At 44.6% G+C, this 19,719-nt stretch overlaps 1 protein-coding gene across 2 annotated transcripts in view; it reads right to left on the minus strand.

The window, feature by feature from the left end:
• Positions 1-19,719, minus strand: part of ASH2L (ASH2 like, histone lysine methyltransferase complex subunit) — a 1,246,012-nt gene that overhangs the window by 297,865 nt on the left and 928,428 nt on the right. For both annotated transcript variants that reach the window (XM_069617945.1, XM_069617946.1), the window contains one exon: positions 4,616-4,809. In XM_069617945.1, coding sequence (XP_069474046.1) covers positions 4,616-4,809 — 194 coding nt within the window. The remainder of the gene's footprint in view (positions 1-4,615; positions 4,810-19,719) is intronic.

The following is a 19,719-nucleotide window of genomic DNA, read 5'->3' on the forward strand; positions in this document are numbered from 1 at the left end:
ACTACGGGAAACAGCGTTCCCCGGTACTGACTGTCTTAAGGGCATGTCAGTTTCCCCATAAGAAAAGGAGCGAAAGCCCAGAGGAGTGCAGCAGAAGGCTGCACTTCTCTGGCAAAGTCAAGAACAAGGTGAAAAACAACAGCAAAAAGTTTAGGGGTTGCCACATGGAAGGAAAATTACCTACAATTAGTGCACGGTTGGTCGAGAGGCAGTGCAGGGGCGACTGGACATGGCATTTTCTGGAGCAGGTGAGGGTTTGGTAGTGAGTGCAAGTGGTAGTGTGTTGTGAGTATGCATGAAAGAATGGCAAGAGTGTTTAGGTGAGTAAGTGAATGAAGCGTATGTGCGAGTAGAAAGTTGAGTGAAGTAGTTGTAGTACGCAGGAAGAAGGGAGTTGTGTGGAAGAGAGAGTTGTAGTGTGGAGGAGGGAGTAGTAACATGAAAGGGTGGAGGACGGCGGAGGAGGGAAGGAGAGTGGAGTTGGAAGGAAGAGTAGCAAGAGGAGACTACCAGGACATGAGAGTGAGTGAAGTGCAAATGCATGATCTAAAGGAAACCAAATCAGGCAGTGAGTATGCAGGGCACAATTCCAAACCTTTAACCTATTGTCAGCTTAGGGATAGTCTAGAAAGTCCCTGAGGGTATTTAGATAAAGGCATTCGTCCTTTAGACCTTCAGTCCTAGGATTAGGAAAAACTTGCAGTAGGGGAGAACCTGCGGTACATACAAACTGATGAATCGAGGGAATTTGTCCCTTCTCCCCAAGTGGGACCCCCCCCATGTGAGGCTAGGGAGGTGAGCATGCTCAGCAACACCTTACCTAGGGGGTAGAGGCAAATGGCACCTCACCGGGAGAGACTCCCCCTTAGGGGATAAGGACTCCTGTTCCTGTGAGAAACTCCCTTCACCAGTAAACATGATGGCATATATGGGTCTGTTAGGACTGAGCCGAAGAAGAAGATAACCAATGCTATTATTCCAAAGAAAGAGAAACTGTCTCTTAAGACAAAGTGATCAATCCACTCAGAAGAGTGGCTTGAAAGAAGAATACTCGTCAAGTACAAGGTGAAAAGGGAGACGAGAATCAAGAGAGGAAGAGGTCTCCAAGCAGGGGAGGTACCCTGGTAACATGAACCTAGAAAGAGAGGAGCCACAGGAGGAAGCAGAGCCTGCAAAATCCAAATCTGCTGGGAAGCAGCAGAGAGAAGGCTGAGAAGCCAGCATAACCAAGAGCCTGAGAAGGGATGAGCCGAATGGGGCTCGACAATTGGTGGTGGCATGACTGCGAGAGAATCGTGGTGGGCAGCTGGCCTGCACAACTCCGACGATCCTGCCACAGGGAAGCTGCAAAAAGGGGAGAGGCTCTCCACTGAGACTCTGAATAATCGAGAGGAGGAGGGCCAAGAGACCCTGAGGAAGTTGACTCAATAGTTCGAAGGAGAAACATAACTGTCGCCAGACCTGTAAGACCCCTGAAGACGTTTCCTGGTGAGACCGAAGGTAACAGGGATAGGGGAGGCACTGGAAGATCACTAACAAGCACTATATAACATGAGTAACTCATCTCAGTACTAATGAAAAAAGCCTGAAGATAAATCTGTTGAATGTGAACTGTGACTATCTGCAAAGAAGAACAATATTGATCCCTGGAGGGGAGGAGAACGGAAATTAGATATCCTTGTTACAATAGAATCATGCAATATCAGAAAAGGAATAATAATGATACCGAAAAGGGAGGTGAAGGAGAGTGAAAAAAGCTTAAAGCCAACCTCAATGAACTTAAGTGTTTTGAATAAAAAACAGAAAGACACAGATAACCGATGGAGGGAATAATAAGGTGAATAACCGTCTTGGAAAGAAAGATAAAACCTGTGGTACCCCAAGCAGTAGAGTGAGACCTAAGAAAGAGTGTGGAGAGCTGAAGACCAAGGAAGTCTTTATCATCAATCAATCTGAACCAAGTAAAACCACATCTAAAGGGAAGAATACATATAAAACAGTTAAGAACTATTTCACCAAAATAAAGAGTGCATGCATTGCATTCACTTGGGGAGGGCATCCCAGATTGGGGTGGGTGACGTTGACGGCGCCATATCCACGAGGTGGCCTAGCGGCACCCGATTTTGATCTATATTATCTAGCCGGGCAGGCACGTTACGCTGCACAATGGGCTACCAGCTTTCTCGACCCTGAGAACACACTACGGGACAGCACCCAATAGGACCCACCATACTGCTGCAAAACATGACAAGCCCTAGTCCCAAACACTAGAATTCCATTGACCCAATGCAGGTGACGAGCACAGCGTGGGCCAAAATTACTGATATGTATGGCGCAGTCAAATTGTATCACCCTAGCATGCTGATTTGGGGAGACTCACAAATACCACACATTGGAGCGTCAAGGGAATTATTTTTGTAACCTGGGAACCATTTAAAGCCATTGTGGGAGACACAGCCAAATACAAGCTGCAATATATGCGCATCAGAGCAGCCATTGGGAGCGTATGGCCTACCATACCAGCCAGAGATAAATCTGGGATTGGGATACATGTTCACCGAAAGGGCAGGGAACATCACGGCATCCACATTATATAAAACTATTGCCCGAACTCGCCCGATGCCAGAACACAAAGCCAAAGCTAAGTGGGAACAAGATCTGGGGCAAAGAATTGAGGACCACCAATGGCTACAAATATGTACTCTGACCAAACATACATCCTGCAATGCCAGATACAAACTCATACACTATAAGATAGTACACAGGACACATTATACCCCTGCTAAGCTCCAGAGAATCTTCCCTACGGCAGACGGTACATGCCCGAGATGTTCCTCCGAGAATGCAGGTATTTACCACATGCTGTAGACGTGCATAAAGATAAAGGAATACTGGGCAGAGATTTGTACAGCGCTGAACGAAATGGCCGGCCAGCCCATCGACTGGTCTCCACAGTTATGTCTCTTGGGAGCCATAGGGAAAATGAACAAGACATGGCAGAAACTTCTAATTCTGAGTTTTCTGATAGCCAAGAGGGCAATATAGTTGAAATGGAAGAATAGTGTGCCGCCTACGAGAGAAGACTGGGAAAAAGATATGATATGGACGAATGACACTGAAGAACTTTACATAAACTCAGTACAACTCACTTCCAGGCCCAGGAACATATGGGCTAGATATAAACAATATCTGTCAGACCAAGAAGCAGCAGAGGACTCGGAGTGAGAAAAAATGTAATATGATGTGTTGCAGTGTTTTGTACTCCCTACAAATGTATGTATGGCTCATCTGTGTGTAATAATAAAGTTTAAATAAAAAAAAAACAGTTAAGAACACATATTGAGAAGACAAGTCCTGGAAACACAGAGCAGAAGAAGGTTGTCATTCTCCTGCTCCTTGTGTTTAGAATAGTGATGGGGTTAGATAGTGTTCGTTTTTGGACGGTGGGCAGATTCTTTTTAGACATGGGAAAAGACGACTGACTAGCACCTTAGTCATTCCTTTAGGTAGGGAATAACCTATAGTCATAATGATAGTTTGGTGTACACCTCATTATTTAATAAATCTGGTTGAAAAATGTCCTTAGAGAGTCTGCATCCTTCTGACCCATCACATACCCCAGAGAGTAGGGATGCCAGGATTTAGGGAGGATTGGTGCTTTTAGACGAGCGAGCAAGAGAGAGGGCCGGCCCTTGACCCTGGAAATTCTAACCTTTGAACCGTTGGTGACAGAGCATTTCTTGAGCAATCTGTTACAGGTAATTATGGGTTTTATGAAGGCTGTGAATCTGCCCACAGTCTGGGCACAGCATTCTGAATTTTTACAGGCACCTCCACACCAAACATTCAGCTTATTCAGCAGACAAAATCAGCATATAGTGATTACCTTTTGGTTTCCAGAGAAAGGAAGCAAGATAGCTAGCCATCTCCCCCCACAGACTAAAACAGGCTATTCGGGACAGTTACCTCATTCCCTATGTCAAGTCCATCCAGTCAGCAACACAGTTACCTTCTCACTTCAGGGTTCGGTTGCCTCAGTACTCTATTCAGAATCTCCACTTTACTGCCCTTGATAACTCCTGTGCACTTCTGAATTCTTAGAATAAAGATCACCCAACCCTGTCTCAGGTTTCCTCTCAAATCTTCAGCAGGGCTCTGACAGTTCGCCTTGTCTGGCTCTTTGGCCCGAGCCACTCTACATTATGCACGATTTATGGGCTGTTCAGGGCATGCTTCCAGTCCTTTGACTTGTGTTAAAAAGTTTCTTAAAGCCATCAAAATAACAGGAAAAGGAATAAACCTTTGCGCAGTTTGGACATTATGGTCGCAGTACAAGGGCAGTGCATTGATGCAAAAATGCTAAAAATGCATTTTTACTTTGTCAATATTAAACTAAGAGCTGTGATATTTTAGTTCTCGAAAAATACAGTGCAATGTATAAATGCTCAATTTTGCAATAAACAAGACCAAAAGTAACCACTGAATAGGACCCCAAGAGAGATTGCTGTATCCCTTTCATGAGAGCTCTAGAGGTTTTATGCTCAATAAAATGCAAGGATATAAAAATGTATGCCATTCCCTAAAATCAGAATAGTTCCATCACAACCTGGCGCACCTTATCTTTGTAGGTATCTGGCACTGCTTTGGCGGTCTCCGTATCATCTGGAAGGCTGATATAGAAGCCAAGTGTGTCTCCTTGACCATAGCCACCAGAGTAATGTTTGCCCAGAGACTGGTGGAACTTGGTTCCCTTCTTGCTGCGCCAGGAGTAGCTGAACTTGTCGTAGCCAAGGGGAGCTTGAAGGTTACCTTCAAATAAAAACAAAATAAATGAGAAGCAGGTTTACAAATACAAGGAAGTAATCCATCTTAAAGGCCTTGCCACAAAAGTTTCATCTTATGCAACTACTACATTTAGGAACCTAATCAACTTAAAAAGGAGCATCTTCTTTAATCTGTTCAAGTGAGCCATTTCTGCATGAGGCACTGGAGGAGAATGCGGGAATGCATATTCCCTTCAGACCACAAGTAGTACAATTGTAGCTGCTTGATCAGAAATGATGCATACATATTAAATATAGAACAACATACACTGGTACTCTTAAAAACAGGTTATGGGCTAACTGGATTTGGTTGGAGTGAGCACGGAGGAGTAGGCTATAGCTACTTTGGGTGGTAAAGTGTTTAGTAGCAATCATGAGCTTAGTGCATGTGTTAAGTGTGGCACGTCGTGTGTATGTGCATACAAATAAAATAAAGGTGCTTCTTAACCTGTGCAATATGCCAGAATTGCAAAAATATGTGCATCAGTGTGAATACAATGTGGTGATTGTCACAGAATGTGTACATAGAATATCTGCAATATTTTCTTTGGTTGACAAATTCCCTGAAGAACAGGGAATGGCAAGGGGCATGGTGTGTGTTTTGCTTTGGTGGTTGCATGTCTATGATGGGTAGTAGAGAAGAGCCCTTTTGTGGCTGTTAGGGTAAGAGGTTCCTTTTGCTAACCTGAGAATCCTAGTATTTTTAGTTTTGGCAATTAGATGTCACTTAAGGGTCATCTATAAGCCAAAATTGGCCATCTATAAGCTAAGTCTATTGCGTTGAAGTACAGACAGGAAGGAGATGTGATGGGAAGAGGGACACAGCTTGTGTGCGTTTGGTGATTTACCCACCCTTTTATTTATTGTTGATATATATATATATATACACAAAATTCCTTCTTGGTGCTCTAAAGGGTGGTGGGGGATAGGAGGGAGACAAGACAAGACTAGGAAGGAAGGAGACAGTCAATTGATCACTCACAGGTCTTAATACATTCAGATCAGAGTAAGTGCTAAAAGATAGGGAATAAAGGAGAAGTACAAACATCACAGTGGCGTTCTGAAGCTAGGCAAGAAGATTCCAAGGGGAAAAGGGCACATAACAGTTCTGAGAAGTCCATCAGTAATGACTGTTAAGAGGAGGATGGATGATTATACAGATGGATACGCTTGACTGAAGGATTTTTTTGGGGTTATTTATCTGAAGATTACATGGCTCGCTTCCTGCTGTAACTTCGCAGGTAGAGAATTCCACAAGTCTTCTGTGCTGAAGAACAAGTTACTTACCAACGTTCTTTCGATTGGATGTTCCTCCCACGTATTCCTCATCTTAGATATATCCTTAACTTCAGCTTTGCTGCTTCGGAATTTTTTTTCTCTCTCCATCTGAGGGCACTCCACCGGAGGCTCCGGCGTCGATGTCCCTCGGCGGCATCCGTCGAGCGCCGACGTCATCTGCTGTATAAATGCCTCGAGCGCGCTCGTTGGCCTCAGTTCTGTTTTTTCATATATTGTAGCCAATGGATTGTAGTTAATGGCATGCCTCTTTTGACCCAACCCTTAAAGGAATTTTGAGTGTAAATCACGTAAACTGTACTGTGGGGTAGGCTGGGAGGGTCGATGAGGAATATGTGGGAGGAACATCCAATGGAAAGAACGTTACGGTTGTTAAGTAAATTGTTTTTCAAATGGATTGTGTCCTCCCACGTATTCCTCATCTTAGATAGACTCCCAAAGCAGTTTTGTATTGGAGGCGGGAGTACAGAAATATTAGTCACTTACAGAATGAAGTACTGATTTAGCAAAAAGACCTTGTGAAGAAGTCGAATCTAGAGAATAGTGTTTTATAAAAGTGTGCATGGATGACCATGTGGCTGCTGCGCAAATATCTTGCACTGGGACACCCCTTTGAAGTGCTGTTGAAGTCGCCATGCCCCTGGTTGAATGAGCCCTCAGCCCACCTGGAGGATCTTTCCCAGCCAATCTATAATATTCAGTTATAGCCAATGTTATCCATCTAGATACATTTTGCTTAGTCACTGTCAGTCCCAATTTACAGCCAGTGTATCCCACAAAATGTTGGTCACACTGACGTAATCTTGTCAATCTTGAAATATAGAAGCTGAGAGCCCTTCTAGGATCTAATCTATGTAGCTTTTCCTCTTCCTTACTTGCGTGATGAGGAGGGTAAAAATCAGGCAGTTTTATTTTTTGTGACAGGTGAAACTCGGACAATTTTTGGCAAAAAAGAGGGTTTAACCTTAAGGACAACTTTATCTTTATAAAAGATTGTGTGAGGAGGCCCGCGAGAAAGTTCCTGCAACTCACTTAACGTGCGGGCTGATGTAATTGCCACAAGAAGTATTGTTTTTAAAGTAAGGAGCCTTAACGGACAAGAATGTAATGGCTCAAATGGGATGCATGTGAGGAACTTTAGTACTAAGTTTAAGTCCCACACAGGTACTTGAAAAGGTATTGGAGGAAACACATTATTTAGACCTTTTAAGAATTGTGATATCAAAAAGGTATCTTGAAGTAAGATTCTTCCTCTGAGGAGCGCTTAAAAATAGATAGAGCTGCTAAATAACCCTTTATCGTGCCAACCTGGAGCCCCAGATTAGCCAAGTATAACAGAAAAGACAATATTGTAGGAATATTACACTGAAACGGGTCCACATTCTCATCTCTGCACCAGTTACTGAACTTGCTCCAACGACACCGGTACAGAGATTTAGTTGCTGGCCTTCTTGGCGAAAGCAAGCTCTCCATGACGTCATCCGGAAGGTGCCAATCCTTGTATCTCAGCCTCTCAGAAGCCATGCGTGAAGGTTGAGTGTCTTGACCTCTGGATGGAGAACGTGACCTGCCTCTTCCGAGAGAAGATCCTCTCTTTTTGGAAGACTTATTGGAGGGCAGATGGACATGTCCAGAAGGTCCGGGTACCACGTTCTCCTGGCCCAATCCGGGGCAATTAGGATCATGGTTTTCCTGAACTTTCTTAACCTCCTGATTACTTGAGGGATCAGAGGGACTGGAGGACATGCATACAGGAGTGAAACTCCCAGTCCACTACGAATGCGTCCCCTAGAGCTCCTCTCGGGAAATTCCCTTGAGCAGTACTGTTCGCACTGCCTGTTGACATTGGTCGCGAACAGATCCACTTGAGGGGTTCCCCAAAGGGCGAAGAGCTCCTGAAGCATTTCCTGAGCTAGTTCCCACTCGTGGGAGACTGTGCTCTGCCTGCTCAGAGCGTCTGCCGCTGTATTTTTCTCTCCGGTTAGATGAACTGCCAACAGAGATCCCTTCCTGTATCGCGCAGAACCAGAGCTGCATTGCTTCTCTGCACAGTGGCAGTGACCCTACTCCTCCTCTTTTGTTGAGGTAGTACATGGCCACTGTGTTGTCCGTCATTATCAGGACATTCCTTCCCCATACAGAGGGCAGGAAGGCCTTCAGAGCTAGTCTGATTGCCCTCAGCTCTAATAGGTTGATGTGTAGTTTGGACTCCGATGGAGACCAATGACCGCTGATTGTCAACTCGTTGGTGTGAGCATCCCACCCTGTGAGTGAGGCGTCCATCACTGTCGTTATCTCCAGCCATGGTTGCCAAAAAGATTCGCCCCTGAGGATATGTTCCCTGCAAGCCCACCATTGAAGATCCTGTACTACTCTGGTTGGAACTTGCAAAAGATCTGACATTTCCCCTGAAAATGGGGACCATTGAGTCCTGAGGGCCCATTGAAGGGATCTCATCCTCAATCTGGCTTCTGGCACCAGAAAAATGCAGGATGCCATAAAACGGAGCAACCTGAGAAAATCGAAGGCCGGCAGATACTGGGCATTCTGGAATTGTGTTACCATCTGCAGAATGTGGTGAGCTCTCTCTTCAGGAGGCAAGGCTTTGCCCGAACAAGTATCCAGGACTGCTCCGATAAACTGGAGTTTCTGTGATGGTATCATGTTTGACTTTTTTTTAATTCAGAAAAAAGCCTAGTTTGTGAAGGAAGCGGCAGGCCTTGGACAGGTGTTCCTGGGCTTGTTCTGGAGAACGTGCCCTGATCATTTAATCGTCCAAGTAGGGGTAGACGTGCACCCCCCCTCTGAGACTCGCTGCCACCACGCCATCAACTTGGTGAAAACTCTCGGGCAGAGGTCAACCTGAAAGGCAGAACTCGAAACTGATAGTGAGAATTACCAATCGCGAACCTCAGGTACTTCCTGTGTTTGAGATTAATTGGCACATGAAAGAAAACATCCTGAAGGTCCAATGATACCAAACAGTCTTGGAGTTGGAGAGCCTAAAGGATCTGAGAAAGTGTGACCATCCTGAACTGGTCCTTCCTGGGGAACTTCAAGCTTCTCAAGTCCAAGATGGGTCTCAATCCTCTCTGCTACAGGTACATGTTTGATTGCACCTTTCTGTAGCAGGGTTAAGACTTCCTGCAACAGGAGCGGGTCTGGATGTTTGACAGAGTTGTATCCCGGCGGGTGGTTCTGAGGTTTCTTTTGAAAAGGAAGGCAGTAACCTTGGGATACTGTTTCCAGTGCCCAAGCATCTGAAGTAATGCCCCGCCATTCTTCCAGATGCTGTGAGATCCTGCCTCCCACCGGGGTCTTGTGGGTCAAAACATCAGAGTGGTTTTGCGGCAGCTGCAGCAGCAGCTGAAGGGACAGTTACCGTTGCTGGGGCAGATCTAGTACCTTTTACTCGCCCCAGAGGTAATTTCATTTGTCCTCTTTTACTGGCCTGTCCCCCTTCCTTTTCCAAATGAGGAATAAAATCGAAAGGGATACCCCCCTCCAGGAAGATGAGCCTGTGTAGGGGCGTTGTTGAATTTGTCGTATAGCGGCTGAGTGATTTTGCCACCGCTTCGGAGGTCTGCAGCTTCTCCAAACTTTCATCCGCCTTGCTGCCAAACAACTTCGAGCCGTCAAATGGCATACTGAGAAGCCTGGACTGCACATCTGGTGCAAAACATGACTTCCTCTGCGTAGCACCGTAGCAGACTCCATGGATACCTGCTGATACTGTCAGCTGTGTCCAACCCCGATTGAAGCCATTCCCCCAAAGCCTCCTTTCCTCCTTCCATCCCTTACTATGAACAGGAAACCTTCACGTTCCTCACCTTCAGGGATGTGTTCAGCTGCTGCTATCATACAGTCCCACAGGGTATATGTTAATCTTGCAAGGTTGCAAGTTACATTTGTAGATTTTAAAGTTATGCTCCCTGACGTAAAAATCTTTCGGGATGTGCGATGTATTGACGCACTCCGCTATGCTATGCGGCATCACTCTGATTGCATGGTGCAAGGAACTGCAACAATGGCGGCAAAACTCTTGTGCGCGCCAAAAACTTACAAAAACCGTGTGCTTCAGCACACAAAAAGAGGGATGCACAACCTGCCCCCCATGGTGCATGTGTGGTAGAATAGAGCACACCCTACAGAAAATGTGCCAGTGGGCTCCATGACCAGCAGACCAAGTGCAGGGGGAGAAGCAGCACTTTGCAAATAAAACTCCAAAATGTGCCTATAAATGACATTTGTTTTGTTGCTAAAAACTCCAAAATGCCTATAACGACACTTTTCAACATTCAAAATGTTGCTTGGCGCTAAAATTCAAGTAATCTAATGAAGTATTACGAACATACAAAGACCTAATGTGAAGAGCAAAACATTCTTTAGATAAACTGGATCTGGGTGTATTACCTTGGGCTACCTGAATGATAGCTGTCATATGAGTTACTGATGAAACTTCAAAGTGATCTAAACTAAAAAGATTGCTGGATTAGCAAACATAAAAAGGATTGTGGCTAAAAAGTATACAGATCTCAGTTGCTTTTTATCCCACAGAGTTAAAGCTAAGAAAGGAATGTATTTATGTTTGATGCAACAAGTTTGGTTTTTCCTGGATTTTAATTAAGAATAAATTAGCTTGGCTGACCTGCAACCCTTTGGAAGTGGACAAACGGGTTTCTCCCAGGAGGAGGGATATCCTGTCAGCTGAAACTCACGGGGAGATGAGAATTATGGGTTACCCCAGACTTTTGTCTACAGAAAGAGAATGAACAATAGCAGGCCCTTTAGCCCAGGAAACGTAGGTGTGAGAGGGTCGTAAATGGCTCCTGGAAGGAACTTCCCCAAGGAGGGGGATGCTCCTGGACTCCCAGGAGAGACAAAGGGGTGACGCCAAGCGACCACCTGCTGTTAAACATGAACAATTTTCAGAGACTCATAACTTGTGATTCAAAGTGGTGAAAAATATACCAAGGACATATCTGTTAGTTTAATTTTTGGCTGCACGTTTTAAGAGGCGATGGGACTGTGTGACATGTTCTGGACAGGAATGGTGATGTATGTGGTTTTATATGAAATGTATTAATCCTAGAATTGTGAAAAGTTACACACACATCCCTATGTTAAACACACACATTTGTGGAAATTTGCATAAAGTTTGGAAATTGTGTTCATAGCGCAAAGGACAAAATTCTGTAGAAAGTTGAAACAAGATCCCACAGCTGCGGGATTTTGAGGAACAGATGCTACATAAAATATGGAATCTTTGTGTGTGATTTGTGTAGAAGTGGCCAATGTAGAAGTGTATATTTAGTATAAAATCCGATTTTGAGAACAGTAGCTAAAGGGAGGTTTCTAAGAACTGTAAAGCAAACCATAAAATGTGACATCATCCGGCCTTGATCCAATCACTCAAATGCAAGGCAGAGATGAAATGTTATCCAATCCCAGCTCACAGGGGCAAGCTTAGCTAAGCCGGCCAATACAATCACTTTGTGATGTCATTTGAGAGGATAAATAGAGACAGCTGACAACACATAGGAACTCACTGATCCACTCACTTTCCCGATTCGGGCGAAGCACTCTGATCCAGCATTCTACATCCAGCCTTTAACATCCCTCCAGATCCAGATGCCAAGACTCTTGCCAGCAGTAGAGAACTATTGATTTCAGCAAGGCCTAAATCCTCAAACTTATTCTTGCAACCCAGTGATGCGCTGTGGGGTGAGAAGGCCTCTTGAACTAGTATCCTGAAATTCTCTGGCTTGCTACCACAAGGCTGCCTGAGGAACTCGCTATCCAGCTGATTGAAATAACCACAGATAAGAAGGGAAGATCCAGTGCCTGATGTGCCGTTCTTCCTAGACCAGATCCAATCCATGACCAGAACTGACGGTCCAATTTAATAATTTATTTTGTAAGTATTAATAGGAAGAAAAGTGACTCTAATATATCTGCATTTTATGATCCCAATCTCAAACCCATCCCATCTTTAATTCAGAACCATAGTATTGCTAGAACTATCCTTGTGCTGACCTTTCTCTTATCTGTGTTCCTAAACCCGAACTTCTTATTGATTAAGAAAAGTAATTCCAAAACCAAACAGAAACTAGAGTATCACACATTAATTGTTATGAGCGGCCGTGAATGACCTTCCTGTGTGGCATTCTCCTTTTTGTAGTCCTTAATATTTGTATTTTATTTATTTATAAAGTGCAAAGAACCAGGCCCAGGGGCAACCGGGCGCATACTCTTGAAAACATGTTACAGCAAGTAATTTACATTACATTAAGTACATTAATTACATAATTAATAAATTACAAAGAAATTACACACAATATACAACAATATACCGAGATGTACAGAAAGAGTGCCATAGCAGATTGTAGTGTAAGTACAGTGAGGTGTATAAGCATGACCTAAAACACACAAGGGTACTAGATAGAGTGAGGGTCTCATCGATCATGGGAGAACAGCCAAGTTTGGGAGAACAGCCAAGTTTTGGCGTTGTTCTTGAAGGCTTGGAACAATGGTTCAGTTCTGATAGGAGTGGGAAGCGTGTTCCAAAGTTTGGAGGCTAGGACAGGGAAGCTCACCCCGCCCGCTTTTTAGAGTTTAAATCTAGGCAACGTGAGGCTGTGAGTTTGGGCTGCTCTAATTGGACGAGATGATGTGTGTAGTGTGAGGCGGGCAGACAGGTAAGGTGGGGCATTGTTGTTAAGACATTTGTGAGTCAAGGCTAGCGTTTTCAGGGCAATTCTTTGTTTTACCAGGAGCCAACGTAGGTCCGATCTGACAGAGGAGATATGGGAACGTCTCGGGATGTTTAAGGCTGCCCTTAAGGCATTGTTTTGTACAGTTTGCAGTTTATTGAGGTTCGACTGGCTAGTCCCTAGGTAAAGAGCACTGCAGTAGTCAATTTTGGCCATGACGAGAGTTCTGGCGAGGGTGATGCAATTGGTCGAGTTAAGGAAGGGTCTACAAGCGGTGATAAGTTTGCAAGTATAGGCAGATGCTGACCTAACTGCGTTTGTTTGTCTGTTCAAGGAAAGCGTGGAGTCAAGATAGACGCCCAGGGTCTTGGAGTCTTTGGAGACCTTAATATCGTTGCCGTCGATGGTGAATGAATTGTAGGTCTGATCTAGTTTGTTAAGCCGATGGTTAGAACCTAGAAGTAGGAGCTCGGTCTTGTCATCGTTAAGGCAGAGTTCATGATGTGCCATCCAAGCCTGAATGACCGAGTGGACATCATTGAGGGCTTTGGTGTCAGCTGTGTAGTCTCCCGTGATAGGAATGAGTATCTGGGTGTCGTCCGCGTAGTTGGTGTAGGCGACACCCAGATAGTCAAGCACGTTGAAGAGGGGCTTAGTGAATACGTTATACAACGTAGGGGATACACATGATCCTTGAGGAACGCCACAGTGAATGGGGGAGGGGTCAGCTGAAGCCATAGAAGAGAAGACTCTCATATATCTATTGCTCAGGAACGAGTGGATCCAAGCATTGGCAGAGTCAGAGAAATGGGCTGCGGATTTAAGATCTTGGCATAGTATTTGGTGGTTGACCAAATCAAAAGCCGCAGAAAGATCGAGGAGAAGGAGAAGGGCTAACTTCCCATTGTCCTTTAGTGTATCCATCTGCGTTTTTAAATCAATCAAAGCTGATTCCGTGCTGTGTTTAGGGCGGAATCCTGATTGGCACGATCCAAGATCTTAAGCAAGAATGGGACTGTTGTGATTGGTCTGATGTTAGGGTCAAGGGTAGGTTTTTTGAGGAGTGGGATAACCCAGGCATCCTTTAGGTTATCCGGGACAATACCTGTCTTGAAAGAAGCATTTATGAAGGCTGTAATGAAAGGGGCTAATTCGTGAGATGCTTCCTTGATAATGGGTGCTGGGCAAGGGTCACCTTGGCAATTGGATGGTTTGAGGTTGTTTATGATTCCCTCTACTTCAATGGTGGTGAGCGGGGAGAAAGAGAAATGTTTATGAGAAAGATTAACTTGGTGAGTATTGAGTGTAGGTGTGGTCAATGGTTGGTCAGACTGTAGGGCATTCTGTTTATCCCTAATTTTAGATTGGAGGGTGGCAATTTTACCCAGGAGTGCTGACTGAATATTTGAGCACCAAGAGCTATCTTTAGTACAGGAGTCGGGGGGGGGGGGGGCTGCAGGTGTCTCAAGTTCCTTGAGAATATTAAAGAGTTCCTTGGTGTTAGACTGGGCAGACATAATGCGGTTGTTGTAGGAATCTTTTTTTGCCTGAAGTAGAGCTACTTTGTAGTTAAGGGTAGCTATCAGGAGACCGTCCTTATGGGCGTCGGAATGGTGACTTCTCCAATGTGACTCTGCCGTCCGTTTCTCTTTGCGTAGCACTCGGAGTTGGGGAGTGAACCACGAATTGAGGTGAGCTCGTTGTTTGGGGCAATAGAGTTGATGGCTGCAAGCACAGACTGTTTGTACATGTCGGCTAAGATGGTAGGGTCTGTACAAGTGTCATGAGCATTGTTTAGGGTGGGAAGGATGAGAGGGGGGGGGGGAGTAATTTTTCCACAGTAATGTTCTTTTTATTTCTAGTGAGGGTGGCTGGGGCGACCGGAGGCGTAGGTAATAAGGCTGCTTCAATGCTGAAGGTGATGACGTGGTGGTCAGACCAGATGCAAGGGGCGTTGGAAAGTACGCTAATATTGCAATTGGTGTCACTGAGCCAGTCAAGGGACCGCCCTTTAATGTGGGTAGGTTCTTGTATGTGGTGTGAAAATCCTAAATCTGATAAGGCATTAGCAAGGTCGAGGGCCACAGTATCATTAGGGTCTTGGTGTCCTAGGTTGAGGTCACCAAGAATGATGGTTTGCGAGTTAGATTTTGCATTGTCGAGTGCTAAAGCAGCGATGTCATCCACAAAGGATGTAGGTGGACCAGGGGGTCTATATATGAGGTGGATGGTGACCGTTTGGTTGGCTGACAGTCCGAGTTTGACAGAGAGTACCTCTGCGGATTCCACCTTAGTGCTTGGGATGGTTCTGAGTCCTAATGAGTTTCTAGAGATAAATGCAATTCCTCCACCTCTCGAGGTGCGTTCACATCTTATAATGGAGTAGTCTGTGGGGATGGCTAGAGAGAGTGCAGGGCCAGATGCCACGTGTAAACAAGTTTTCTAATATGGCATCAGAAAACCTACCTGTCATTTCTAAACCTGAATTTCTGTTTTCCATTCTCGCGCCTATTTACAAAAAAGTCTTTTACTAAAACCATTTCAACTCCTACTTGTACCTAACATCCTTAGCTATCCATAGAACCCAGTTATAGCGAATATCACACAAGGAAAAGTTTGCCGCGAATTGAAATTCTGAAAGGTTTTACATGTGTGAATTAGTTTTAAATTATTTCCCACTTGGACTTTAAGATGTCAAATGTTTTCTTTGGACTAAATCATTGTTTGTGATTGTGTGCAACTGTTCAAAGCGGCTCCCATAGGAATTAATAATTTACGTATTTTTGACCACATTTGGTGTTTTTGCTTAGTCAATTCCAAAGACAATTTCAAAGCCATGCTGACCGCTGAAAAGTCCATTCCGTTTTTCTCTTGTGTTTGAAGAGGGAAGGTGGGACTGATATTCTGTTTGATTTGTGCTGTTCCTAATACCTGCTCTCTCCTCACATCTGTTCAATTGCCTATTGGGGGGTTGAGGGGTGTTGCAGAGGGAACCTCTAACCATAGTGCCATCTATCCTCAACCCATACAAAAGTATTATTTTCTGTGCTGCGTGTGTTTTATGCGCATTCCTTGATTCCTAGTGTATTAAAGATATTACTTAAGTGTTCTGTCACCCCATTGGTGATTGTTGTTACCTATTAAAATATATTGTGATTAAATTCTAAATACATAAGTAAATATTTAACTTTGCAAACTAGCCTGATTCCTGGATCAGTGTGACCAGGGGGTTCCAGGAAAAGGGTGTGATGCGAGTGGTATATCGTTCAGAATTTTGAACTTATAGATAAAATAAATAAGGGTTTCAGTTGTGCACTACACGCTGGGCTTGACTTGGGTGTGTGCCGGATTGAAATCACTTACAGGGACCATGCATCAATCTTTTTATCATACCTATCTGGGGGAATTGTAGGACAGGCAGCATTTCTAGTAGAAGTAGCTGCCTGAACTACAAGACGTTCAGATGATGGGCGTTTACTCAAATATTCAGGATCTGAAGAACAGGGCCTATATTTTGACACATTTTTTATTTACTCCCGGAATAGATTCAGGGTTTTCCGATGCAGTGTTAACCCTCCTTTGTACGGCTACATGAAAAGGAAGTATGGGGTCTTGCTGAGGTCCCTCTGAAAGGATGTCAGTCATAATCCTACCGATACAGGTGAATTTCTACTCCATCCCATGAATTCAGTTACCCTGTTCATCAATTTTCTATATCCCGCATCAGCATGCTCAGCCGGGTCAGGCTTTTCAAATTCATATTCTGGAGATGTATCCACACCACTTGCTGACTGCAAGCACTTCTAAGTCATGCATCTTAGATTGAGGGTCAATTAACTCCGCAGGGACCTGTTTTGTACCAAATGGAACCTCCTTCATATATGGAGGACATGGTTCTAAAGAAATCATGTCTATTTTCTGGATGAAATACCTTTTCAGGTGATATAGCCTTCGACACATGTGTCGATTTTGTAATTGGAATGAACAAAGACGTCGACAAAAGCGTTGATGTTGTAGTCATTACCTTCGATATCGTTGAGGTCATCTTTGGCACCTTCGAAGGAATTGTCGACATCTTCGAAAGAATTGTCGACCCCGTCGAAGGAGCCTTCGACATCCTTGACTGTGCCATCGACGTAACCTTTTTGGGATGGGTTGTCGGCACCTTGTGCTCGACCACCTTCGATAGAGGCTACGAGGACATATTAGATGGCATATGAGAGTGACGCCATTTTCTTGAGTTCCACCTCCGATTTTTGCACGGGTAGGCGTTTTGTATGAGGCGTCAGGGAAGATACCCCGGACAACAGCCTTGACAATTGTTTTGTCAGGTTTTCTCGTCTTAGATCTTCCCCTGTCACTTTTTTTTTTAGGAGTAGGGGCATGGTCTTCACAAGACCTTTTTGAGGGGGTCTGGGCCGCATTCTCAAAAATCTTTAGCATAGATGCTCTAAACGCTTCCCACTTTCTTGGGGAATTTTTTATATTTTTTGCATTTTTATATAGCACTACGAACCCTCAGGTATGTGAGCGCTGCTTATTATTACCCACGGTGTGTGGTGCTCAATTATCGACCTCGGAAGGATGAAAGGCTTGAGTTTGGCCCTGCCGGGATTCAAATCAGCGTTAGCAGGCTCTGCGCAGATGTCAAAGCGAGCGCTCTACTCGCTGTGCCACTTGACCGGCTACCGAATCATGTTTTGACGGACATGTAATGATTTCCTCAGACGAGGAAGAGGAAGACCGCTGTCGCCTTTTCTTCGCCTTTTTTGAGGAAGAAGAGGACTTCCTGGATCTACTCCTCGACCTAGATTTTTTGTGGTGTTTTGATGAAGACTCAGCTGAGTCTTTTCTCCCTCTTGAAGAAAACTTAGGATTCCTCCCCCACTGCCAGTTTACCTCTCCTTTCCTTTAAGGCCTTATGGGTCAGACTGACAGGAACCGCACCAGTCTATACAGTGGTCAGAACCGAGGCACCAGAGGCAATTCAGATGGGGATCAGTCAGCGACATCTTTCTCCCACATTTCTGGCATTTCTTGAATCCAGTCTTCGGTGTGGTAGGGTTAGATGAAGATGACATTCTAACGAACTGAAGCATCGTTATCCGAAGCGAAGCTAACGGAAAAACGGAACCAAGGCCAACGGGCGCGCTCGAGGCATTCATACAGCGGATGACGTCGGCACTCGACGGATGCGGCCGAGGGACATAGACACTGCAGCCTCGAGTGGAGCGCCCTCTGGTGTAGAGAGAAAAAATGTCTGAAGCAGCAAAGCTGAAGGTAAGGCTATATCTAAAATGAGGAATACGTGGTAGGACACAATCCAATCAAAATAGCATTTGGTCAGATGTTTTTTTCCTGAAAGTATGAGGTTCTAATATCGTAGCAGTCGAAAATCTTCACATTCTTGCTTGGTAGTCTCTAGCAACCTGGGCTTCAAAGTACATTGGCACCTTGCCCTGGAGAGTTTGGATAAGGGACATGGATTGGAAAGCAATTATTTTTTCAAGTGGCAGCCATTGCAGGATCTTCAAGGCTATATGTATGTGGTTGCACGTTTTTAGACCAAGCATAATCTATAGTTGCTTTGTTCTCAATCAGTTGAAGGATGTGGATAAGATGTTTTGGAAGACCCAAGTATAGGCTATTGCAATAGGCTAGCGCTGCTAGGACCATAACCACAATTTTGTGATGCATGTTCATCAAAGGCAGGATCCCTTTGAGCATGCGTAGGTAGAATGTGGCACTTTTTGGAGAGTTCTTTGTACTGCCAGCTGAAGAAGTTTCCCCATCAAAGCAGATGCTTAGGTTTTTAGCTTCAGTCACTTGTGTGGGAAAAGAGACATTGGAGGGGAGCCGGATGAAGAGGACAGCACAGGGAGAAGATGTGCCAAAGACAATTGTTAAGATGGATTTTCAAAATCAGCCCTGGTGGAAGGATTTTGGAAGGCCACCCTATGATTGGAACAGGGAAGACACAGAGAGGTTAGCCAAACTCAATCAAGGTGACGAAGCAGAGCGTTCAAGGCTTTGGCCGTCGTTTAGAGTGTGCCGGTCCGGAAGAAATGCTGGAAAAAATGACAGTAATTCCAGCTCTGCCATTTTTTCCTGAACTGGCACACTTCAAGTCTGGCGGTGGGGCCCACAGATCTCCCGGTAGGCCTGAACTGCCGGTAGATCAGACCCCTACCGGCAGATAAATGCCTGAACTACCGCCACAGGTCATGCCGGTGATTCAGAAAATCCCATCCCATGAAGTCCTAGGGGACTTCATGGGAATATGAACTTACTGGCTCTCCGCCGCCCGTAACAGCCTGTTAATACCGGGATATCAGACGATGGGGACAGTAAGGGCAGTTTCCCGGTATCCTGCCGGTAATACCGCCACGATACCGGGAAACTCCTAATGAGGGTGTTAGTCTCAAATTGCGTGAGTGGTCTAGAGCTAAAATTAGTCCATACAGAGCAACACCAGTAATTCCAGTTAGGCGGGTAAGTAAATGAAAACACAATTATTTAATCAGGCTTTGAGTTTACACACTAAGTAGATAAAAATACCAAGCAAATACTGTCACACAAAAACCTTATAAAACAGAAGCTTATATTCACCTTTAGGCGATATAGATTAGCATTTGATACAGTGACCAGTGCAACACAGGTAAGTAGCTCAGAAGCATAAAGATAGACAGAACTCTTAGAATCAATACAAAACAGCCTCCTTTTTTTTAAAGTCTAACCCTAAGATTGTTTGGTGCCTTATGCCAAAAAGTCACCAGTTTCAAAGCCTATTCTTCTATAGATAGGTTTATATAGAGATTTGAAGTGCCAGCGGATATGATTAGTGAAAGAGTTCCAGAGTTAAATAAAAGTTAAAGTAAAGTTCAAGT

The sequence above is a fragment of the Ambystoma mexicanum genome, chromosome 10 (genome assembly GCF_040938575.1).
Source record: "Ambystoma mexicanum isolate Mex_15411 chromosome 10, UKY_AmexF1_1, whole genome shotgun sequence".
In the NCBI taxonomy this organism is placed as follows: domain Eukaryota; kingdom Metazoa; phylum Chordata; class Amphibia; order Caudata; family Ambystomatidae; genus Ambystoma; species Ambystoma mexicanum.